At 47.8% G+C, this 25259-nt stretch overlaps 1 protein-coding gene across 10 annotated transcripts in view; it reads right to left on the bottom strand.

Moving 5' to 3' along the window:
- herc2 (HECT and RLD domain containing E3 ubiquitin protein ligase 2) overlaps nucleotides 1-25259 on the bottom strand; it is a 183060-nt gene that overhangs the window by 29827 nt on the left and 127974 nt on the right. For 9 of the 10 annotated variants that reach the window (XM_031838148.1, XM_031838142.1, XM_031838141.1 and 6 more), the window contains 12 exons: nucleotides 23866-24040; nucleotides 23550-23721; nucleotides 16884-17024; nucleotides 16497-16688; nucleotides 15738-15891; nucleotides 14109-14216; nucleotides 13870-14001; nucleotides 9607-9765; nucleotides 8675-8919; nucleotides 8375-8530; nucleotides 5488-5802; nucleotides 3904-4118 (listed from right to left, as the gene is read on the bottom strand). In XM_031838148.1, coding sequence (XP_031694008.1) covers nucleotides 3904-4118; nucleotides 5488-5802; nucleotides 8375-8530; nucleotides 8675-8919; nucleotides 9607-9765; nucleotides 13870-14001; nucleotides 14109-14216; nucleotides 15738-15891; nucleotides 16497-16688; nucleotides 16884-17024; nucleotides 23550-23721; nucleotides 23866-24040 — 2164 coding nt within the window. The remainder of the gene's footprint in view (nucleotides 1-3903; nucleotides 4119-5487; nucleotides 5803-8374; nucleotides 8531-8674; nucleotides 8920-9606; nucleotides 9766-13869; nucleotides 14002-14108; nucleotides 14217-15737; nucleotides 15892-16496; nucleotides 16689-16883; nucleotides 17025-23549; nucleotides 23722-23865; nucleotides 24041-25259) is intronic. The other variant, XM_031838144.1, reaches the window with a different exon arrangement.

Genomic DNA, 25259 nt, shown 5'->3' with positions numbered 1-25259 from the left:
CCATATATAGTATGTATATAGTATAGTGTATAGTGTGTATATAGTATAGTGTGTATATAGTAGAGTGTATATAGTATAGTGTGTATAGTATGTATATAGTATAGTGTATATAGTATAGTGTGTACAGTGTGTATATAGTATAGTGTATAAATAGTATAGTGTGTATATAGTAGTGTGTATAGTGTGTATATAGTATAGTGTATATAGTATATATATGGTATAGTGTATATAGTATAGTGTATATATGGTATAGTGTGTATATAGTATAGTGTGTATATAGTATAGTGTGTATAAAGTATAGTGTGTATAGCGTGTATATAGTATAGTGTATATATGGTATAGTGTATATAGTATAGAGGGTATAGTGTGTATATAGTACAGTGTATATAGTATAGTGTATATAGTGTGTATATAGTATAGTGTATACAGTATAGTGTATGTAGTATAGTGTGTATATAGTATAGTGTGTATATAGTATAGTGTATATAGTATAGTGTGTATATGGTATAGTGTATATAGTCTAGTGTATATAGTATGTATATAGTATAGTGTATATAGCATAGTGTATATAGTAGAGTGTATAGTATAGTGTATATAGTGTGTATATAGTATAGTGTATATAGTGTGTATATACTATAGTGTATATATAGTATAGTGTATATAGTATTGTGTAGTGTGTATATAGTATAGTGTATATAGTAGTGTGTATAGTGTGTATATAGTATAGTGTATATAGTATACATAGTATAGTGTGTATAGTATGTATATACTGTATATAGTATAGTGTATATAGTATAGTGTATATATAGTATAGTGTATATATAGTATAGTGTATATAGTAGAGTGTATATATAGTATATAGTGTGCATATAGTATAGTGTATATATGGTATAGTGTATATAGTATAGTGTATAAATAGTATAGTGTGTATATAGTAGTGTGTATAGTGTGTATATAGTATAGTGTATATAGTATATATATATATATATATGGTCTAGGCCATATATAGTATGTATATAGTATAGTGTATAGTGTGTATATAGTATAGTGTATAGTGTGTATATAGTATAGTGTGTATATAGTAGAGTGTATATAGTAGTGTGTTTATAGTATAGTGTATATAGTATAGTGTGTATAGTATGTATATAGTATAGTGTATATAGTATAGTGTGTACAGTGTGTATATAGTATAGTGTATATAGTATAGTGTATAAATAGTATAGTGTGTATATAGTAGTGTGTATAGTGTGTATATAGTATAGTGTATATAGTATATATATGGTATAGTGTATATAGTATAGTGTATATATGGTATAGTGTGTATATAGTATAGTGTGTATATAGTATAGTGTGTATAAAGTATAGTGTGTATAGCGTGTATATAGTATAGTGTATATATGGTATAGTGTATATAGTATAGAGGGTATAGTGTGTATATAGTACAGTGTATATAGTATAGTGTATATAGTGTGTATATAGTATAGTGTATACAGTATAGTGTATGTAGTATAGTGTGTATATAGTATAGTGTGTATATAGTATAGTGTATATAGTATAGTGTGTATATGGTATAGTGTATATAGTCTAGTGTATATAGTATGTATATAGTATAGTGTATATAGCATAGTGTATATAGTAGAGTGTATAGTATAGTGTATATAGTGTGTATATAGTATAGTGTATATAGTGTGTATATACTATAGTGTATATATAGTATAGTGTATATAGTATTGTGTAGTGTGTATATAGTATAGTGTATATAGTAGTGTGTATAGTGTGTATATAGTATAGTGTATATAGTATACATAGTATAGTGTGTATAGTATGTATATACTGTATATAGTATAGTGTATATAGTATAGTGTATATATAGTATAGTGTATATATAGTATAGTGTATATAGTAGAGTGTATATATAGTATATAGTGTGCATATAGTATAGTGTATATATGGTATAGTGTATATAGTATAGTGTATAAATAGTATAGTGTGTATATAGTAGTGTGTATAGTGTGTATATAGTATAGTGTATATAGTATATATATATATATTGTATAGTGTATATAGTATAGTGTATATATGGTATAGTGTGTATATAGTATAGTGTGTATATAGTATAGTGTGTATAAAGTATAGTGTGTATAGCGTGTATATAGTATAGTGTATATATGGTATAGTGTATATAGTATAGAGGGTATAGTGTGTATATAGTACAGTGTATATAGTATAGTGTATATAGTGTATATAGTGTGTATATAGTATAGTGTATACAGTATAGTGTATGTAGTATAGTGTGTATATAGTATAGTGTGTATAGTATAGTGTATATAGTATAGTGTGTATATGGTATAGTGTATATAGTCTAGTGTATATAGTATGTATATAGTATAGTGTATATAGCATAGTGTATATAGTAGAGTGTATAGTATAGTGTGTATAGTATAGTGTATATAGTGTGTATATAGTATAGTGTATATAGTGTGTATATACTATAGTGTATATATAGTATAGTGTATATAGTATTGTGTAGTGTGTATATAGTATAGTGTGTATATAGTATAGTGTATATAGTATACATAGTATAGTGTGTATAGTATGTATATACTGTATATAGTATAGTGTATATAGTATAGTGTATATATAGTATAGTGTATATATAGTATAGTGTATATAGTAGAGTGTATATATAGTATATATAGTGTGTATATAGTATAGTGTATATAGTGTGTATATACTATAGTGTATATATAGTATAGTGTATATAGTATTGTGTAGTGTGTATATAGTATAGTGTATATAGTAGTGTGTGTAGTGTGTATATAGTATAGTGTATATAGTATACATAGTATAGTGTGTATAGTATGTATATACTGTATATAGTATAGTGTATATAGTATAGTGTATATATAGTATAGTGTATATATAGTATAGTGTATATAGTAGAGTGTATATATAGTATATAGTGTGCATATAGTATAGTGTATATATGGTATAGTGTATATAGTATAGTGTATAAATAGTATAGTGTGTATATAGTAGTGTGTATAGTGTGTATATAGTATAGTGTATATAGTATATATATATATATATTGTATAGTGTATATAGTATAGTGTATATATGGTATAGTGTGTATATAGTATAGTGTGTATATAGTATAGTGTGTATAAAGTATAGTGTGTATAGCGTGTATATAGTATAGTGTATATAGTATAGAGGGTATAGTGTGTATATAGTACAGTGTATATAGTATAGTGTATATAGTGTATATAGTGTGTATATAGTATAGTGTATACAGTATAGTGTATGTAGTATAGTGTGTATATAGTATAGTGTGTATAGTATAGTGTATATAGTATAGTGTGTATATGGTATAGTGTATATAGTCTAGTGTATATAGTATGTATATAGTATAGTGTATATAGCATAGTGTATATAGTAGAGTGTATAGTATAGTGTGTATATAGTATAGTGTATATAGTGTGTATATAGTATAGTGTATATAGTGTGTATATACTATAGTGTATATATAGTATAGTGTATATAGTATTGTGTAGTGTGTATATAGTATAGTGTGTATATAGTATAGTGTATATAGTATACATAGTATAGTGTGTATAGTATGTATATACTGTATATAGTATAGTGTATATAGTATAGTGTATATATAGTATAGTGTATATATAGTATAGTGTATATAGTAGAGTGTATATATAGTATATAGTGTGCATATAGTATAGTGTATATATGGTATAGTGTATATAGTATGTATATAGTATAGAGTGTATAGTGCGTATATAGTATAGTGTATATAGTGTGTATATAGTATACATAGTAGTGTGTATATAGTATAGTGTATATAGTGTGTATATAGTATAGTGTATATACGTTCTGCCCAGCCTTACCTCCTGTTGCCGTGTCCCAGTTTTCCATCCTCAGCCTCTCCCCAGGAGTAGACCTCTCCCTCAGAGGACAGGGCTAGACAGTGTTTCCCTCCGCTGTTCACCGCCACCTTCCTGATGAACACATGCTGGATGGACTCCAGCAGAGTGGGGGTGGACACGGACTCTGTTCCTCCAATACCCAGCCTGCCCCCCGCACCGTACCCTGTAGCATACAACTGGAGGAAGACAGACAACAGTCACATACCGTAGCATACCAGGACCCCACCAGGCCTCTACCAGGACCCCACCAGGACTCCACCAGGCCTCTACCAGGACCCCACCAGGCCTCTACCAGGACCCCGCCAGGACTCTACCAGGCCTAGACCAGGCCTCTACCAGGACCCCACCAGGCCTAGGCCAGGAACCCACCAGGCTTACACCAGGCCTAGACCAGGACCCCACCAGGCCTACACCAGGACCCCACCAGGCCTCTACCAGGACCCCACCAGGACTCGACCAGGCCTCCACCAGGACCCCACCAGGCCCACACCAGGACCCCACCAGGCCTAGGCCAGGACCCCACCAGGCTTAAACCAGACCTAGACCAGGACCCCACCAGGCCTACACCAGGCATCCACCAGGAACCCACCAGGCCCACACCAGGACCCCACCAGGCCTAGGCCAGGACCCCACCAGGCTTACACCAGGCCTAGACCAGGACCCCACCAGGCTTACACCAAGCATCCACCAGGAACCCACCAGGAACCCACCAGGCCTCTACCAGGAACCCACCAGGCCTCTACCAGGAACCCACCAGGCCTCTACCAGGACCCCACCAGGCCTCTACCAGGAACCCACCAGGCCTCTACCAGGAACCCACCAGGCCTCTACCAGGCCTCCACCAGGACCCCACCAGGCCTCCACCAGGACCCCACCAGGCCTCCACCAGGACTCTACCAGGACCCCACCAGGCCTAGACCAGGACCCCACCAGGCCTAGACCAGGACCACACCAGGACTCTACCAGGACCCCACCAAGACCCCACCAGGACTCTACCAGGACCCCACCAAGACCCCACCAGGACTCCAACAGGACCCCACCAGGCATCTACCAAGACCCCACCAGGACCCCACCAGGCATCTACCAGGCCCCACTAGGCCTCTACCAGGACCCCACCAGTCCTAGACCAGGACCCCACCAGGCATCTACCAGGACCCCACCAGGCATCTACCAGGACCCCACTAGGCCTCTACCAGGACCCCACCAGGCCTCTACCAGGACCCCACCAGGCATCTACCAGGACCCCACCAGGCCTAGACCAGGACCCCACCAGGCATCTACCAGGACCCCACCAGGCATCTACCAGGACCCCACCAGGCCTCTACCAGGACCCCACCAGGCCTCTACCAGGACCCCACCAGGCCTAGACCAGGACCCCACCAGGCATCTACCAGGACCCCACCAGGCATCTACCAGGACCCCACCAGGCATCTACCAGGACCCCACCAGGCATCTACCAGGACCCCACCAGGCATCTACCAGGACCCCACCAGGCATCTACCAGGACCCCACCAGGCATCTACCAGGACCCCACCAGGTCTTTACCTTTCCATCAGCAGTGACAGCGAACAGGGTTTGCTCCCCTCCTATCAGCTGAACAGGTCTCAGAGTCGCCAGGGCCTCTGTGGGGGTGGGGACCTTGACCTTTGCCCCCTCAATGCCCCCTAGCTGACCCCGGTGGTTGTGACCCCAGCCGTAGATGGTCCCGGAGCCTCCTGCAGACAGTGTCCAATCGTCAGGTCTCCTGTTCATCCATTGGACAAGCTGCTCGTCCTGCTCTCTCTTAAACAGGTCATGGCTCTCGTGGAGGACGTTCATCACCTCACAGTCAGCCATCAACTCACGGATCTTCTTCGTCACCTACAGAGGGGCAGAGCGGTTAGAGATAATGTCCAGATCAGAGGATCAGAGCAGTTAGAGATAATGTCCAGATCAGAGGGGCAGAGCGGTTAGAGAATGTGCAGATCAGAGGATCAGAGCAGTTAGAGATAATGTCCAGATCAAAGGATCAGAGGGGCAGAGCGATTAGAGATAATGTCCAGATCAGAGGATCAGAGCAGTTAGAGATAATGTCCAGATCAGAGGGGCAGAGCGGTTAGAGATAATGTGCAGATCAGAGGATCAGGGCGGTTAGAGATAATGTCCAGATCAGAGGGGCAGAGTGGTTAGAGATCATGTCCAGATCAAAGGATCAGAGGGGCAGAGCGATTAGAGATAATGTCCAGATCAGAGCGATTAGAGATAAAGTCCAGATCAGAGGGGCAGAGTGGTTAGAGACAATGTCCAGATCAGAACGATTAGAGATAATGTCCAGATCAGAGGGGCAGAGTGGTTAGAGATAATGTCCAGATCAGAGTGATTAGAGGGGCAGTTGGATAAAAGGGTGATGATACACTATGTGGACACCTGCTCGTCAACATCTCATTCCAAAATCATGGCATTAATATGGAGTTGGTCCCCCCCTTTGCTGCTATAACAGCCTCCACTCTTCTGGGAAGGCTTTCCACTAGATGTAGGAACATTGCTGCTATAACAGCCTCCACTCTTCTGGGAAGGCTTTCCACTAGATGTAGGAACATTGCTGCTATAACAGCCTCCACTCTCCTGGGAAGGCTTTCCACTAGATGTTGGAACATTCCTGTGGGGACTTGTTTCCATTCAGCCACAAGAGCATTAGTGAGGTCGGGCACTGATGTTGGGGTGATTAGGCCTGGTTCACAGTCAGCGTTCCAATTCATCCCAAAAGGTGTTTGATGGGGTTGAGGTCAGGACTCTGCAGGCTAGTCAAGTTCCTCCACACTGATCTCGACAAGCCATTTCTGTATGGACCTTGTGAACTTTTTATTTTTATTTTACTAGGCAAGTCAGTTAAGAACAAATTCTTATTTTACAATGACGGCCTAGGAACAGTGGGTTAAATGTCTTGTTCAGGGGCAGAACGACAGATTTGTACCTTGTCAGCTCGGGGATTCGATCTTGCAACCTTTCAGTTACTAGTCCAACGCTCTAACCACCAGGCTGCCTGCCGCCCGAACAGGGGCATTGTCATGCTGAAACAGGAAAGGGCCTTCCCCAAACTGTTGCCACAAAGTTGGAAGCACAGAATTGTCTAGAATGTCATTGTATACTGTTAAGATTTCCCTTCACTGGAACTAAGGGGCCCGAACCATGAAAAACAGCCCCAGACCATTATTCCTCCTCCACCAAACTTTACAGTTGGCACTATGCATTGGGGCAGGTAGCGTTCTCCTGGAATCCCCCAAACCCAGATTAGTCCGTCAGACTGCCAGATGGTGAAGTGATTCATGACTCCAGAGAACGCGTTTCCACTGCTCCAGAGTCCAATGACAGTGAGCTTATCACCACTCCAGCCAAAGCTTGACATTGCACATGGTGATCTTAGGCTTGTGTGCGGCTGCTCTGCCATGGAAACCCATTTCATGAAGCTCTCGACTAAAGGTTCTTGTGCTGACGTTGCTTCCAGAGGCAGTTTGGAACTCGGTCGTGTTGCAACAGAGGACAGACTATTATTAAAGGTTCTACATGGGTTCAGCCCAACCGAGGACAGACTATTATTACAGGTTCTACATGGGTTCAGCCCAACAGAGGACAGACTATTATTACAGGTTCTACATGGGTTCAGCCCAACCGAGGACTGACTATTATTAAAGGTTCTACATGGGTTCAGCCCAACAGAGGACTGACTATTATTACAGGTTCTACATGGGTTCAGCCCAACAGAGGACTGACTATTATTAAAGGTTCTACATGGGTTCAGCCCAACAGAGGACAGACTATTATTACAGGTTCTACATGGGTTCAGCCCAACAGAGGACTGACTATTATTAAAGGTTCTACATGGGTTCAGCCCAACAGAGGACAGACTATTATTAAAGGTTCTACATGGGTTCAGCCCAACAGAGGACAGACTATTATTAAAGGTTCTACATGGGTTCAGCCCAACAGAGGACTGACTATTATTAAAGGTTCTACATGGGTTCAGCCCAACAGAGGACAGACTATTATTACGCTCTACGTGCTTCAGGACTCGCCGGGCCAGTTCTGTGAGCTTGTGTGTTCTACCACTTTGTGGTTGAGCCGTTGTTGCTCCTAGACGTTTCTACTTAACATTAACACCACTTACAGTTGACCTGGGCAGCTCTAGCAGGGCAGAAATTTGATGAACTGACTTGTTGGAAAGGTGGTATCCTGTGACGGTGCCACGATGAAAGTCACTGAGCTTTTCAGTAAGGCCGTTCTACTGCCAATGTTTGTCTATGGAGATCGCATGGCTGTGTTTTCAATTTAAATACACCTGTCAGCAACGGGTGTGGCTGAAATAGCCGAATCCACAAATTTGAAAGGGTGTCCACATACTTTCGTATATATATTGTATATTAACAGTTATGATGGCCTGTCTTGCCCAACCCACCTCATCCAGGAAGGGGCGTGGCTGAGGAGTCCTCTTGTCCAGAGCGACAGCCACTCTGGATGCAGTACAGTACCGGCGGAACCACGCCCACTTATGGGTCTCAGCACAGCAGGGTAGTGTGTCCAACTCCAGGTCGCAGGCTAGAGCCACCAGCACCTAAAAACAAACAAACAGACTGATTCAAAACGATATTGAAATCGCAAAGACAAACTGAATCTATAAATGACACACATTCATTACACCTTCCCCTCGGCTGTCACTGGGAGACCACAGGTACAGGTACAGGTTCTGTTAGCCTACCTTGAAGAAAGGGCTGTGCAGCAGCTGCTTTCCTCCCCTGACGATGGGGTCCTCGTATTCATACTGCCTCTGAAGAGCCTCGGGAAGACCCTTCACCAGGGCGGCCAGTGCACTGCCTGTAAAACTCATGGAGCGAGACTCTCCTTCACTGTCCCCAAGCAGCCTGGTGATGTTGATGGACTGGCCGTACTCTGTAGTCAGCAGCTTACGGAGCCTCTGCAGAGCCCACATACGATGTCCTGCTGCTACAAGACAAATTATACATAGTACTTTACAACGACAGAGAGGAGACCGGGTCAGAGCTACACAACGACAGAGAGGAGACCGGGTCAGAGCTACACAACGACAGAGAGGAGACCGGGTCAGAGCTACACAACGACAGAGAGGAGACCGGGTCAGAGCTACACAACGACAGAGAGGAGACCGGGTCAGAGCTACACAACGACAGAGAGGAGACCGGGTCAGAGCTACACAACGACAGAGAGGAGACCGGGTCAGAGCTACACAACGACAGAGAGGAGACCGGGTCAGAACCATACAATGTTAGAGGTGAGAACCAAAGGATCCAGACATTTCTATGAGACATGTATCTATGAACAATTCTTAGTTGCTATTCCTCAACCGTACTGCCACAGCTTCCCCCTAACAACACTGAGAAGCAGCTAGACTGTACTGCCGCAGCTAGACTGTACTGCCGCAGCTAGACTGTACTGCCGCAGCTAGACTGTACTGCCACAGCTTCCCCCTAACAACACTGAGAAGCAGCTAGACTGTACTGCCACAGCTTCCCCCTAACACTGAGAAGCAGCTAGACTGTACTGCCGCAGCTAGACTGTACTGCCGCAGCTAGACTGTACTGCCACAGCTAAAGATATAGAGATGTATTATCAGGCTGAGGTAGGTCCTAAATGACACTGACGCGGTCCTCGTACCCAGGGCACTGAGCTGAGCGCAGGCAGCCAGGGAGGCAGCCAGGCGGGGTACGATACGCCTGTTGGAGGCCAAGTTGAGCCTGAAGTCCAGGAGGCAGGTCACCAGGTCCATGGAGGGACAGGACAGGATGCAGCGGTCAGACAGGAGGTCTTTGGGCCCTGGGGGACAGACACAGTCTGTTATACAGAATATGAACAAATAACTACAGACTATGTCAGGGTGGTGGGGAGGCAGTGTGGTGAGGCAGTGTGGTGAGGCAGTGTGGTGGTGAGGCAGTGTGGTGGGGAGGCAGTGTGGTGGGGAGAGAGTGTGGTGGGGAGAGAGTGTGGTGGGGAGGCAGTGTGGTGGGGAGGCAGTGTGGTGGTGAGGCAGTGTGGTGGGGAGGCAGTGTGGTGGTGAGGCAGTGTGGTGAGGCAGTGTGGTGGTGAGGCAGTATGGTGGTGAGGCAGTGTGGTGGTGAGGCAGTGTGGTGGTGAGGCAGTGTGGTGGTGAGGCAGTGTGGTGGTGAGGCAGTGTGGTGGGAGGCAGTGTGGTGGTGAGGCAGTGTGGTGGTGAGGCAGTGTAGTGGTGAGGCAGTGTGGGTGGTGGGAGGCAGTGTGGGTGGTGGGAGGCAGTGTGGTGATGAGGCAGTGTGGTGGTGAGGCAGTGTAGTGGTGAGGCAGTGTGGTGGTGAGGCAGTGTAGTGGTGAGGCAGTGTGGTGGGGAGGCAGTGTGGTGGGGAGGCAGTGTGGTGGGAGGCAGTGTGGTGATGAGGCAGTGTGGTGGGGAGGCAGTGTGGTGGTGGGAGGCAGTGTGGTGATGAGGCAGTGTAGTGGTGAGGCAGTGTGGTGGGAGGCAGTGTAGTGGGGAGGCAGTGTGGTGATGAGGCAGTGTGGTGGGGAGGCAGTGTGGTGGTGGGAGGCAGTGTGGTGGTGGGAGGCAGTGTGGTGATGAGGCAGTGTAGTGGTGAGGCAGTGTGGTGGGGAGGCAGTGTGGGTGGTGGGAGGCAGTGTGGTGGGAGGCAGTGTGGTGATGAGGCAGTGTGGTGGGGAGGCAGTGTGGTGGTGGGAGGCAGTGTGGTGATGAGGCAGTGTAGTGGTGAGGCAGTGTGGTGGTGAGGCAGTGTGGGTGGTGGGAGGCAGTGTGGTGGGAGGCAGTGTGGTGGTGAGGCAGTGTGGTGGTGAGGCAGTGTGGTGTGAGGCAGTGTGTGTGGTGTGAGGCAGTGTGTGTGTGGTGAGGCAGTGTGGTGGGAGGCAGTGTGGTGGGAGGCAGTGTGGTGGTGAGGCAGTGTGGTGGGAGGCAGTGTGGTGGTGAGGCAGTGTGGTGGGAGGCAGTGTGGTGGTGAGGCAGTGTAGTGGTGAGGCAGTGTAGTGGTGAGGCAGTGTAGTGGTGAGGCAGTGTGTGTGGTGGGAGGCAGTGTAGTGGTTAGGCAGTGTGGTGGGAGGCAGTGTGGTGGTGAGGCAGTGTGGTGGTGAGGCAGTGTAGTGGTGAGGCAGTGTGGGTGGTGGGAGGCAGTGTGGGTGGTGGGAGGCAGTGTGGTGATGAGGCAGTGTGGTGGTGAGGCAGTGTAGTGGTGAGGCAGTGTGGTGGGAGGCAGTGTGGTGGTGAGGCAGTGTGGTGGGGAGGCAGTGTGGTGGGGAGGCAGTGTGGTGGGGAGGCAGTGTGGTGGTGGGAGGCAGTGTGGTGATGAGGCAGTGTAGTGGTGAGGCAGTGTGGTGGGAGGCAGTGTAGTGGGGAGGCAGTGTGGTGATGAGGCAGTGTGGTGGAGAGGCAGTGTGGTGGGGAGGCAGTGTGGTGGTGGGAGGCAGTGTGGTGATGAGGCAGTGTAGTGGTGAGGCAGTGTGGTGGTGAGGCAGTGTGGGTGGTGGGAGGCAGTGTGGTGGTGAGGCAGTGTGGTGGTGAGGCAGTGTGGTGTGAGGCAGTGTGTGTGGTGTGAGGCAGTGTGTGTGTGGTGAGGCAGTGTGGTGGGAGGCAGTGTGGTGGGAGGCAGTGTGGTGGTGAGGCAGTGTGGTGGGAGGCAGTGTGGTGGGAGGCAGTGTGGTGGGAGGCAGTGTGGTGGGAGGCAGTGTGGTGGGAGGCAGTGTGGTGGTGAGGCAGTGTGGTGGGAGGCAGTGTGGTGGGAGGCAGTGTGGTGGTGAGGCAGTGTGGTGGGAGGCAGTGTGGTGGGAGGCAGTGTGGTGGGAGGCAGTGTGGTGGGGAGGCAGTGTGGTGGGGCAGTGTGGTGGGAGGCAGTGTGGTGGTGAGGCAGTGTGGTGGGAGGCAGTGTGGTGGGAGGCAGTGTGGTGGGAGGCAGTGTGGTGGGAGGCAGTGTGGTGGGAGGCAGTGTGGTGGGAGGCAGTGTGGTGGTGATGCAGTGTGGTGGGAGGCAGTGTGGTGGGAGGCAGTGTGGTGGGGAGGCAGTGTGGTGGGAGGCAGTGTGGTGAGGAGGCAGTGTAGTGGTGAGGCAGTGTGGTGGTGAGGCAGTGTGGTGGGGAGGCAGTGTGGGTGGTGGGAGGCAGTGTGGTGGGAGGCAGTGTGGTGGTGAGGCAGTGTGGTGGTGAGGCAGTGTGGTGATGAGGCAGTGTAGTGGTGAGGCAGTGTGGTGGGAGGCAGTGTGGTGATGAGGCAGTGTGGTGATGAGGCAGTGTGGTGGGAGGCAGTGTGGTGGGAGGCAGTGTGGTGGGAGGCAGTGTGGTGGGAGGCAGTGTGGTGGTGATGCAGTGTGGTGGGAGGCAGTGTGGTGGGAGGCAGTGTGGTGGGAGGCAGTGTGGTGGGGAGGCAGTGTGGTGAGGAGGCAGTGTAGTGGTGAGGCAGTGTGGTGGTGAGGCAGTGTGGTGGGGAGGCAGTGTGGGTGGTGGGAGGCAGTGTGGTGGGAGGCAGTGTGGTGGTGAGGCAGTGTGGTGGGAGGCAGTGTGGTGGGAGGCAGTGTGGTGGTGATGCAGTGTGGTGGGAGGCAGTGTGGTGGGAGGCAGTGTGGTGGGAGGCAGTGTGGTGGGGAGGCAGTGTGGTGAGGAGGCAGTGTAGTGGTGAGGCAGTGTGGTGGTGAGGCAGTGTGGTGGGGAGGCAGTGTGGGTGGTGGGAGGCAGTGTGGTGGGAGGCAGTGTGGTGGTGAGGCAGTGTGGTGGTGAGGCAGTGTGGTGATGAGGCAGTGTAGTGGTGAGGCAGTGTGGTGGGAGGCAGTGTGGTGGTGAGGCAGTGTGGGTGGTGGGAGGCAGTGTGGTGGTGAGGCAGTGTGGTGATGAGGCAGTGTGGTGGGGAGGCAGTGTGGTGGTGGGAGGCAGTGTGGTGATGAGGCAGTGTAGTGGTGAGGCAGTGTGGTGGTGAGGCAGTGTGGTGGGGAGGCAGTGTGGGTGGTGGGAGGCAGTGTGGGTGGTGGGAGGCAGTGTGGTGGGAGGCAGTGTGGTGGTGAGGCAGTGTAGTGGTGAGGCAGTGTAGTGGTGAGGCAGTGTGGTGGGAGGCAGTGTGGTGGGAGGCAGTGTGTGTGGTGTGAGGCAGTGTGTGTGGTGTGAGGCAGTGTGGTGGGGAGGCAGTGTGGTGGGGAGGCAGTGTGGTGGGGAGGCAGTGTGGTGAGGAGGCAGTGTGGTGGGGAGGCAGTGTGGTGGGGAGGCAGTGTGGTGGGGAGGCAGTGTGGTGAGGAGGCAGTGTGGTGGGGAGGCAGTGTGGTGGGGAGGCAGTGTGGTGGGTCATACCAGCAGCAGGCATGATAGGGTAGACAGTGTGTGGGTCATACCAGCAGCAGGCATGATAGGGTAGACAGTGTGTGGGTCATACCAACAGCAGGCATGATAGGGTAGACAGTGTGTGGGTCATACCAGCAGCAGGCATGATAGGGTAGACAGTGTGTGGGTCATACCAACAGCAGGCATGATAGGGTAGACAGTGTGTGGGTCATACCAGCAGCAGGCATGATAGGGTAGACAGTGTGTGGGTCATACCAGCAGCAGGCATGATAGGGTAGACAGTGTGTGGGTCATACCAGCAGCAGGCATGATAGGGTAGACAGTGTGTGGGTCATACCAACAGCAGGCATGATAGGGTAGACAGTGTGTGGGTCATACCAGCAGCAGGCATGATAGGGTAGACAGTGTGTGGGTCATACCAGCAGCAGGCATGATAGGATAGACAGTGTGTGTGTCATACCAGCAGCAGGCATGATAGGGTAGACAGTGTGTGGGTCATACCAGCAGCAGGCATGATAGGGTAGACAGTGTGTGGGTCATACCAGCAGCAGGCATGATAGGATAGACAGTGTGTGTGTCATACCAGCAGCAGGCATGATAGGATAGACAGTGTGTGTGTCATACCAGCAGCAGGCATGATAGGGTAGACAGTGAAGCGCCAACCCCATCCGTTGACAGATCCATCGCTGGTAAACTTCCACTTCAGCTCATCAGCTGGAATCCTCAACTCACTGGACCAGTCCGACCACTCACGACCTGAGGAGGGCAGGGACACACCATGAAGACAACTGGCAGGAAACAAAACCCCTCGAACATCGAATTAAGTGTTGGGGGGTGTGGCTCGGGCAGTGTCTTGTGGTCACCTGATCGGACTGAGATGATCCTATTGGCTCCATCCATGATGGTGAGAGGGTCATGACGTCTTTCTGCAGAACACTGCCGGTCAAACTCCACCCTCAGTCCCTCCGCACCTACAACACAGAGACTCCACCCTCAGTCCCTCTGTCTACAACACAGAGACTCCACCCTCAGTCCCTCTGTCTACAACAGAGACTCCACCCTCAGTCCCTCCGCACCTACAACACAGAGACTCCATCCTCAGTCCCTCTGTCTACAACAGAGACTCCACCCTCAGTCCCTCTGTCTACAACACAGAGACTCCACCCTCAGTCCCTCTGTCTACAACAGAGACTCCACCCTCAGTCCCTCTGTCTACAACAGAGACTCCACCCTCAGTCCCTCTGTCTACAACAGAGACTCCACCCTCAGTCCCTCTGTCTACAACAGAGACTCCACCCTCAGTTCCTCTGTCTGCAACAGAGACTCCACCCTCAGGTCCTCTGTCTACAACAGAGACTCCACCCTCAGTTCCTCTGTCTACAACACAGAGACTCCACCCTCAGTCCCTCTGTCTACAACAGAGACTCCACCCTCAGTCCCTCTGTCTACAACAGAGACTCCACCCTCAGTCCCTCTGTCTACAACAGAGACTCCACCCTCAGTCCCTCTGTCTACAACAGAGACTCCACCCTCAGTTCCTCTGTCTACAACAGAGACTCCACCCTCAGTTCCTCTGTCTACAACAGAGACTCCACCCTCAGTTCCTCTGTCTACAACAGAGACTCCACCCTCAGTTCCTCTGTCTACAACAGAGACTCCACCCTCAGTTCCTCTGTCTACAACACAGAGACTCCACCCTCAGGTCCTCTGTCTACAACAGAGACTCCACCCTCAGGTCCTCTGTCTACAACAGAGACTCCACCCTCAGGTCCTCTGTCTACAACAGAGACTCCACCCTCAGGTCCTCTGTCTACAACAGAGACTCCACCCTCAGGTCCTCTGTCTACAACAGAGACTCCACCCTCAGGTCCTCTGTCTACAACAGAGACTCCACCCTCAGGTCCTCTGTCTACAACAGAGACTCCACCCTCAGGTCCTCTGTCTACAACAGAGACTCCACCCTCAGGTCCTCTGTCTACAACAGAGACTCCACCCTCAGTCCCTCTGTCTACAACACAGAGACTCCACCCTCAGTTCCCCTGTCTACAACACAGAGACTCCACCCTCAGGTCCTCTGTCTACAACAGAGACTCCACCCTCAGGTCCTCTGTCTACAACAGAGACTCCACCCTCAGGTCCTCTGTCTACAACAGAGACTCCACCCTCAGGTCCTCTGTCTACAACAGAGACTCCACCCTCAGGTCCTCTGTCTACAACAGAGACTCCACCCTCAGGTCCTCTGTCTATAACACAGAGACTCCACCCTCAGTTCCCCTGTCTACAACACAGAGACTCCACCCTCAGTCCCTCTGTCTACAACACAGAGACTCCACCCTCAGTTCCCCTGTCTACAACACAGAGACTCCACCCTCAGGTCCTCTGTCTACAACAGAGACTCCACCCTCAGGTCCTCTGTCTACAACAGAGACTCCACCCTCAGGTCCTCTGTCTACAACACAGAGACTCCACCCTCAGTCCCTGTGGAATGTTACCAGGTATCTTGACGGTGCCGCTGGTAGAGGTGTCGTCTGTATAGGGATGACTGCTCTCCACCACTACCGGCTGAGAGGACAGACGACCGCTCTGAGAGTCCGTGGCCACGTCTTCTAACTCAGTGACGCACAGCTCCAGAAGCATGTCTGCAACCTGCAGCGTAACACAGGGACAGACAGACACATTTTCAATATACAATGGTTCAAATCAGTGGGGACAGGAAGTGAGTCCAGAACATCTCTAGTCCATGTCACAGTGGGGACAGGAAGTGAGTCAGGAACATCTCTACTCCATGTCTCAGTGGGGACAGGAAGTGAGTCAGGAACATCTCTACTCCATGTCACAGTGGGGACAGGAAGTGAGTCCGGAACATCTCTACTCCATGTCACAGTGGGGACAGGAAGTGAGTCCGGAACATCTCTACTCCATGTCTCAGTGGGGACAGGAAGTGAGTCCGGAACATCTCTACTCCATGTCTCAGTGGGGAGATTAGCCGACTGTCAAACAGGGACAGGCAGATACTTCCATAGCAGGAATCAGCATAATAATACTGTCGACCAAACAGTTTTAAAACAAGCTACATGAACATTGTGTAGCAAAATCACAGAAAATGACCGATGTAAAGAAAATGCTTCGGTAAGAAGACAATGTCGGTGTAAGTAATTTTCGTTTTATCGTCCCAGCTCTAGTCCGTATCCGTGTGTGTGTGTGTGCATGCACGCACCCTGCCGTGCCTACTATGCATTCGTGTACTCTACCTGTGGGTAGGCAGTCCCCATCCCAGACAGCACAGCAGACAGCACCTCCTTGCCCTTCTCCCCAGAGCGAACAGACACCGCCAGCTTCAGCAGGTCCACCATCACCCTGGTATCATCAGGTACCAGCAGACTGGTGAACTCGTCCAGGTACTGAGGTTCTGGAGCCCCAGTCTTATTCTGACACTCTGAGTCCTGGAAGAGAACCACAAGAATAACATTTACTGATAGCACCGCTAGGGTTATAGGTTCCATTACTGATGGAACCAAACACTCACTGTACTGTAAAGACAAGAAGATGAGACCTCTAACAGCATCATCTAACCAGGGTTAGAGAGAGGTGGGCCAGTCACTGGGAGGGGAGAGGGGGGGGGGGGGGGTAGAGCTCACCTCTTTAGTTTTGGTCATGGTCTCTGCGATGATGCTAGCGGCTCCGGGGTCGTCCGTGACCGGGATGAAAGGTCGAGAGGAAGCAGCAGTAGACGGGGTCACAGCTGACGAGGGGGTGACAGCATCCTCTGAGGAGGTCACCTGGTGACAGAACAAAGACCAGATGTATTTTATCAGCCATCCAATCCTCTGAGGTCTTCTTAACGAGCCAATCCTCTGAGGTCTTCTACATTGGGGATAAATAAAGTCCCCGGGGTTTGATGTTAAGGGGTAGGGACTCCAAACTAGGGGTCGCGACACAATGTGGTGGGTGGACGATTTGAAAATGGGGTCGCGAGAGAAACGCTGAAAAAACAAAAAACAAATGTTTAATTAAAAATGAAATGTTGAAGTCAATAAATATTCAACTCCTTTGTAAAAGCATAAATAAGTTCAGGAGTAAAAATGTGCTTAACAAGTAACATGATACACTATATGACCAAAAGTTGACCATTTCATTCCAGAATCATGGTATTAATTCATATGGAATTGGTTCCCCCTTTACTGCTATAACAGCCTCCACTCTTCTGGGAAGGCTTTCCACTAGATGTTGGAACATTGCTGCTATAACAGCCTCCACTCTTCCGGGAAGGCTTTCCACTAGATGTAGGAACATTGCTGCTATAACAGCCTCCACTCTTCTGGGAAGGCTTTCCACTAGATGTAGGAACATTGCTGCTATAACAGCCTCCACTGTTCTGGGAAGGCTTTCCACTAGATGTTGGAACATTGATGTGGGGACTTACCATTCAGCCACAAGAGCATTAGTGAGGTTGGACACTGATGTTGGGGGTGATTAGGCCTGGCCAATTCATCCCAAAGGTGTTCGATGGGGTTGAGGTCAGGGCTCTGTGCAGGCCAGTCAAGCTCTTCCACACCGATCATGACAAACCAGTCATTCTGAAACAGGAACGGGCCTTCCCCAAACTGTTGCCACAAAGTTGGAAGCACAGAATTGTCTAGAATGTCATTGTATACTGTCGCGTTAAGATCTCCCTTCACTGGAACTAAGAGGCCCGAACCATGAAAAACATCCGCAAATCATTATTCCTCATCCACCAAACTTTACAATTGGCATTAGGCATTGGGCAGGTAGCGTTCTCCTGGCATCCGCCAAACCCAGATTCATCAGTCGGACTGCCAGATGGTAAAGCGTGATTCATCACTCCAGAGAACGCGTTTCCACTTCATGAAGCTCCCGACAAACAGTTATTGTACCGACGTTGCCTCCAGAGGCAGTTTGGAACTCGGAGTGTTGCAAACGAGGGCTAGTACTAAGAAACATCTTGGTCGACCGAGAGTCCAATGTTCTTTTTACGTGTATTTTTTCATGTAGAGACGCACCCTATGTGTTAAAAAATCAACTATACTGTATGTACTGAGCTGGTCTGATTCTTTAAGCACTGAGATTAAAAATGAAGACACGCAAATTACTAAAGAGGGATCCAGAGATCAAGATAGCCTAACCAGAAGAAATTAACCTGTTCCTGACCCGCCTCCTCCTTCTGCCACTGGCCTTCGCAGGTGCTGTTGTTATGCTCCTGAAGTTACTGGTCAGAGACCAGCGGCTAGGCCAGCGGCTAGGCCAGCGGCTAGGCTAGCGGCTAGGCCAGCAACCTTTCCATGTAGAAGTTATCCTACCATTTATACTGATCTGCCTGCCAGTTATATCACATTTCATACTCCCATTTTCATGGAACAGTTTCATTTACTTTTAAATAAAGTCTTCATATATCAAAATCACTGTTGTGTGGTTAATTAGAATTATAATAAGAATGATACAAATCTAAAATCAACATGCAAAAATAGTCTACATAAAGTCAACAAATAAAAACACTACAGCCAACAGGTAGAAAATATCCTGATTAACTATCCTATAAATCACATTGGCATGGCCAATGGCCTGTCTGCAACGAACATGAAACATTGTATCAACTATTAACTTGGTCCAGCCCCAAACTGGTGCTAACCAACTGGAAACATTGTATCAACTATTAACTTGGTCCAGCCCCAAACTGGTGCTAACCAACTGGAAACATTGTATCAACTATTAACTTGGTCCAGCCCCAAACTGGTGCTAACCAACTGGAAACATTGTATCAACTATTAACTTGGTCCAGCCCCAAACTGGTGCTAACCAACTGGAAACATTGTATCAACTATTAACTTGGTCCAGCCCCAAACTGGTGCTAACCAACTGGAAACATTGTATAAAATATTAACTTGGTCCAGCCCCAAACTGGTGCTAACCAACTGGAAACATTGTATCAACTATTAACTTGGTCCAGCCCCAAACTGGTGCTAACCAACTGGAAACATTGTATAAAATATTAACTTGGTCCAGCCCCAAACTGGTGCTAACCAACTGGAAACATTGTATCAACTATTAACTTGGTCCAGCCCCAAACTGGTGCTAACCAACTGGAAACATTGTATCAACTATTAACTTGGTCCAGCCCCAAACTGGTGCTAACCAACTGGAAACATTGTATAAAATATTCTGTCCCCTTAGTGTTTCCTGTACCAGTGAGCTCTGGATGGTGGTTATCAAAATATTTTTCTAATAGGCTACGTTGAGGAATTATTGTCATTCTCAATGGATGTAAAAACAGACTTGGTTTACTTGCTGTTTGAGGTGAAGAAAAAGACTGAGAAGCTCCACAGTGACGGTGAGTTATGACAATCAGACATACTACCAGATGCCCAAAGGGACATATTTATTACTATTGAACCTTTATTTAACTAGGCAAGTCAGTTAAGAACATTCTTATTTTCAATGATGGAAGTTCAATGCCACTTATTATAATGTTTACATACCCTACATTACTCATCTCATATGTATATACTCTATACCATCTACTGCATCTTGCCTATGCCGTTCGGCCATCACTCATTCATATATCTTTATGTACATATTCTTATTCATTCCTTTACACTTGTGTATATATATATATTTTTTTTTACCTTTATTTAACCAGGCAAGTCAGTTAAGAACAAATTCTTATTTCAATGACGGTCTAGGAACACTGGGTTAACTGCCTTGTTCAGGGGCAGAACGACATTTTTACCTTGTCAGCTCTGGGATTTGTTCCAACAACCTTTCGGTTACTAGTCCAACGCTCTGACCACTAGGCTACTCAGACAGGCGTGAATCAGACAGGTGTTTTGTGTGCCATACATTTTCTTTTATATAATTGCCACTGCTCGATTAGAAAAAGATCTTGGTCGACAAACAGCCTATCAAACAAACAAACAAACAAACAAACAAACAAACAAACAAACAAACAAACAATCGACTACATGGGTTCAGCCCAACAGAGGACAGACTATTATTACAGGTTCTACATGGGTTCAGCCCAACAGAGGACAGACTATTATTACAGGTTCTACATGGGTTCAGCCCAACAGAGGACTGACTATTATTAAAGGTTCTACATGGGTTCAGCCCAACCGAGGACTGACTATTATTACAGGTTCTACATGGGTTCAGCCCAACCGAGGACTGACTATTATTACAGGTTCTACATGGGTTCAGCCCAACAGAGGACAGACTATTATTAAAGGTTCTACATGGGTTCAGCCCAACAGAGGACAGACTATTATTAAAGGTTCTACATGGGTTCAGCCCAACAGAGGACAGACTATTATTACAGGTTCTACATGGGTTCAGCCCAACAGAGGACAGACTATTATTAAAGGTTCTACATGGGTTCAGCCCAACCGAGGACTGACTATTATTAAAGGTTCTACATGGGTTCAGCCCAACCGAGGACAGACTATTATTACAGGTTCTACATGGGTTCAGCCCAACCGAGGACAGACTATTATTAAAGGTTCTACATGGGTTCAGCCCAACAGAGGACTGACTATTATTACAGGTTCTACATGGGTTCAGCCCAACCGAGGACAGACTATTATTACAGGTTCTACATGGGTTCAGCCCAACAGAGGACTGACTATTATTAAAGGTTCTACATGGGTTCAGCCCAACCGAGGACTGACTATTATTACAGGTTCTACATGGGTTCAGCCCAACAGAGGACAGACTATTATTAAAGGTTCTACATGGGTTCAGCCCAACAGAGGACTGACTATTATTAAAGGTTCTACATGGGTTCAGCCCAACAGAGGACTGACTATTATTAAAGGTTCTACATGGGTTCAGCCCAACAGAGGACTGACTATTATTACAGGTTCTACATGGGTTCAGCCCAACAGAGGACTGACTATTATTACAGGTTCTACATGGGTTCAGCCCAACAGAGGACTGACTATTATTAAAGGTTCTACATGGGTTCAGCCCAACAGAGGACTGACTATTATTACAGGTTCTACATGGGTTCAGCCCAACAGAGGACAGACTATTATTACAGGTTCTACATGGGTTCAGCCCAACCGAGGACTGACTATTATTACAGGTTCTACATGGGTTCAGCCCAACAGAGGACAGACTATTATTAAAGGTTCTACATGGGTTCAGCCCAACAGAGGACTGACTATTATTACAGGTTCTACATGGGTTCAGCCCAACAGAGGACTGACTATTATTAAAGGTTCTACATGGGTTCAGCCCAACCGAGGACTGACTATTATTACAGGTTCTACATGGGTTCAGCCCAACAGAGGACAGACTATTATTACAGGTTCTACATGGGTTCAGCCCAACCGAGGACTGACTATTATTACAGGTTCTACATGGGTTCAGCCCAACAGAGGACAGACTATTATTAAAGGTTCTACATGGGTTCAGCCCAACAGAGGACTGACTATTATTACAGGTTCTACATGGGTTCAGCCCAACAGAGGACTGACTATTATTAAAGGTTCTACATGGGTTCAGCCCAACCGAGGACTGACTATTATTACAGGTTCTACATGGGTTCAGCCCAACAGAGGACTGACTATTATTAAAGGTTCTACATGGGTTCAGCCCAACCGAGGACTGACTATTATTAAAGGTTCTACATGGGTTCAGCCCAACAGAGGACTGACTATTATTACAGGTTCTACATGGGTTCAGCCCAACCGAGGACTGACTATTATTAAAGGTTCTACATGGGTTCAGCCCAACAGAGGACAGACTATTATTACAGGTTCTACATGGGTTCAGCCCAACAGAGGACTGACTATTATTAAAGGTTCTACATGGGTTCAGCCCAACAGAGGACTGACTATTATTAAAGGTTCTACATGGGTTCAGCCCAACAGAGGACTGACTATTATTACAGGTTCTACATGGGTTCAGCCCAACAGAGGACTGACTATTATTACAGGTTCTACATGGGTTCAGCCCAACAGAGGACTGACTATTATTAAAGGTTCTACATGGGTTCAGCCCAACAGAGGACAGACTATTATTACAGGTTCTACATGGGTTCAGCCCAACAGAGGACTGACTATTATTAAAGGTTCTACATGGGTTCAGCCCAACAGAGGACTGACTATTATTACAGGTTCTACATGGGTTCAGCCCAACAGAGGACAGACTATTATTAAAGGTTCTACATGGGTTCAGCCCAACAGAGGACTGACTATTATTAAAGGTTCTACATGGGTTCAGCCCAACAGAGGACTGACTATTATTAAAGGTTCTACATGGGTTCAGCCCAACAGAGGACTGACTATTATTAAAGGTTCTACATGGGTTCAGCCCAACAGAGGACTGACTATTATTAAAGGTTCTACATGGGTTCAGCCCAACAGAGGACTGACTATTATTACAGGTTCTACATGGGTTCAGCCCAACAGAGGACAGACTATTATTAAAGGTTCTACATGGGTTCAGCCCAACAGAGGACTGACTATTATTAAAGGTTCTACATGGGTTCAGCCCAACAGAGGACTGACTATTATTACAGGTTCTACATGGGTTCAGCCCAACAGAGGACAGACTATTATTAAAGGTTCTACATGGGTTCAGCCCAACCGAGGACTGACTATTATTAAAGGTTCTACATGGGTTCAGCCCAACAGAGGACTGACTATTATTACAGGTTCTACATGGGTTCAGCCCAACAGAGGACTGACTATTATTAAAGGTTCTACATGGGTTCAGCCCAACAGAGGACTGACTATTATTAAAGGTTCTACATGGGTTCAGCCCAACAGAGGACTGACTATTATTACAGGTTCTACATGGGTTCAGCCCAACAGAGGACTGACTATTATTAAAGGTTCTACATGGGTTCAGCCCAACAGAGGACAGACTATTATTAAAGAGAGTAGTGGGTCGGGGCTAGGGAGTCAGGGCTAGGGAGTCTGGACTAGTGGGTCGGGGCTCGGGAGTAGAGAGTAGTGGGTCGGGGCTAGGGAGTCGGGGCTAGGGAGTCTGGACTAGTGGGTCGGGGCTAGGGAGTCAGGGCTAGGGAGTCTGGACTAGTGGGTCGGGGCTCGGGAGTAGAGAGTAGTGGGTCGGGGCTAGGGAGTCAGGGCTAGGGAGTCTGGACTAGTGGGTCGGGGCTCGGGAGTAGAGAGTAGTGGGTCGGGGCTAGGGAGTCGGGGCTAGGGCGTAGTGGGTCGGGGCTAGGCGGTAGAGGCAAGGGATCCTCTTCTCTCCATTCTTGTCTGTCTGCCAGGGGTTAGGGACTAGGGGTTAGGGACTAGGGGTTAGGGGGTAGTGTTCCTCACCTCTCCATTCTTGTCTGTCTGCCAGGGGTTAGGGCTGACCCTCTCCTCCACCTCTGTGGGAACAGGGGGTCCCTCTGACTCAGAGGGGCTGGATGCTGAGGAGGAGTCAGGGGGGGGGCACTCCATGGGGACCATCATACAAGCTGGCATCAGGGCACCAACCACAGCATCCCTGACATCACCAATACAACACACATTAAATCAGGGCACCAATCACAGCATCCCTGACATCACCAATACAACACACATTAAATTAGGGCACCAATCAGGAGTCTGACCTGGTATACATGATCTGTAGGGCTGAGAGGAGTCTTACCTGGCATACATGATCTGTAGGGCTGAGAGGACATGGGACAGGGCCTGTTGCTTGGCCTGGTTCCCATCCAGAGACAGTAGTATTTTAGCCAGAGAGGGGCGGTTGGGTCTAACTCCATTACTGTGGCCACTCATCTTATTGTTCACCGCCGAGGAGTCACTGTCTGACTGGACGCCTGGAATACACAGGACACACATACAAAAAACGTCAATATTTAATATTCATCACTTGACGCAAAAAGTGGTATTTTACCAAACCCCAGCCTCATCCCGAGTCTTTGTCTATAACCCTAAACCAAGCCAGACCTGAGTCCGATCCTAACCCTAATCCAAGCCAGACCTGAGTCCGATCCTAACCCAAGCCAGACCTGAGTCCGATCCTAACCCTAATCCAAGCAAGACCTGAGTCCGATCCTAACCCAAGCCAGACCTGAGTCCGATCCTAACCCTAATCCAAGCAAGACCTGAGTCCGATCCTAATCCAAGCCAGACCTGAGTCCGATCCTAACCCTAATCCAAGACAGACCTGAGTCCGATCCTAATCCAAGCCAGACCTGAGTCCGATCCTAATCCAAGCCAGACCTGAGTCCGATCCTAATCCAAGCCAGACCTGAGTCCGATCCTAACCCAAGCCAGACCTGAGTCCTATCCTAACCCAAGCCAGACCTGAGTCCTATCCTAACCCTAATCCAAGACAGACCGGAGTCCTATCCTAACCCAAGCCAAGCCAGACCTGAGTCCTATCCTAACCCAAGCCAGACCCGAGTCCTATCCTAACCCAAGCCAAGCCAGACCTGAGTCCTATCCTAACCCAAGCCAAGCCAGACCTGAGTCCTATCCTAACCCAAGCCAGACCTGAGTCCTATCCTAACCCAAGCCAGATCTGAGTCCTATCCTAACCCAAGCCAGACCTGAGTCCTATCCTAACCCAAGCCAGGCCAGAACTGAGTCCTATCCTAACCCTAATCCAAGACAGACCGGAGTCCTATCCTAACCCAAGCCAAGCCAGACCTGAGTCCTATCCTAACCCAAGCCAGACCTGAGTCCTATCCTAACCCAAGCCAAGCCAGACCTGAGTCCTATCCTAACCCAAGCCAGACCTGAGTCCTATCCTAACCCAAGCCAGACCTGAGTCCTATCCTAACCCAAGCCAGACCTGAGTCCTATCCTAACCCAAGCCAAGCCAGAACTGAGTCCTATCCTAACCCAAGCCAGACCTGAGTCCTATCCTAACCCAAGCCAAGCCAGACCTGAGTCCTATCCTAACCCAAGCCAAGCCAGACCTGAGTCCTATCCTAACCCAAGCCAGACCTGAGTCCTATCCTAACCCAAGCCAAGCCAGACCTGAGTCCTATCCTAACCCAAGCCAGACCTGAGTCCTATCCTAACCCAAGC

The sequence above is a fragment of the Oncorhynchus kisutch genome, linkage group LG13, assembly GCF_002021735.2.
Source record: "Oncorhynchus kisutch isolate 150728-3 linkage group LG13, Okis_V2, whole genome shotgun sequence".
Lineage (NCBI taxonomy): Eukaryota > Metazoa > Chordata > Actinopteri > Salmoniformes > Salmonidae > Oncorhynchus > Oncorhynchus kisutch.
This window is presented reverse-complemented; position numbering and strand designations above follow the sequence as displayed.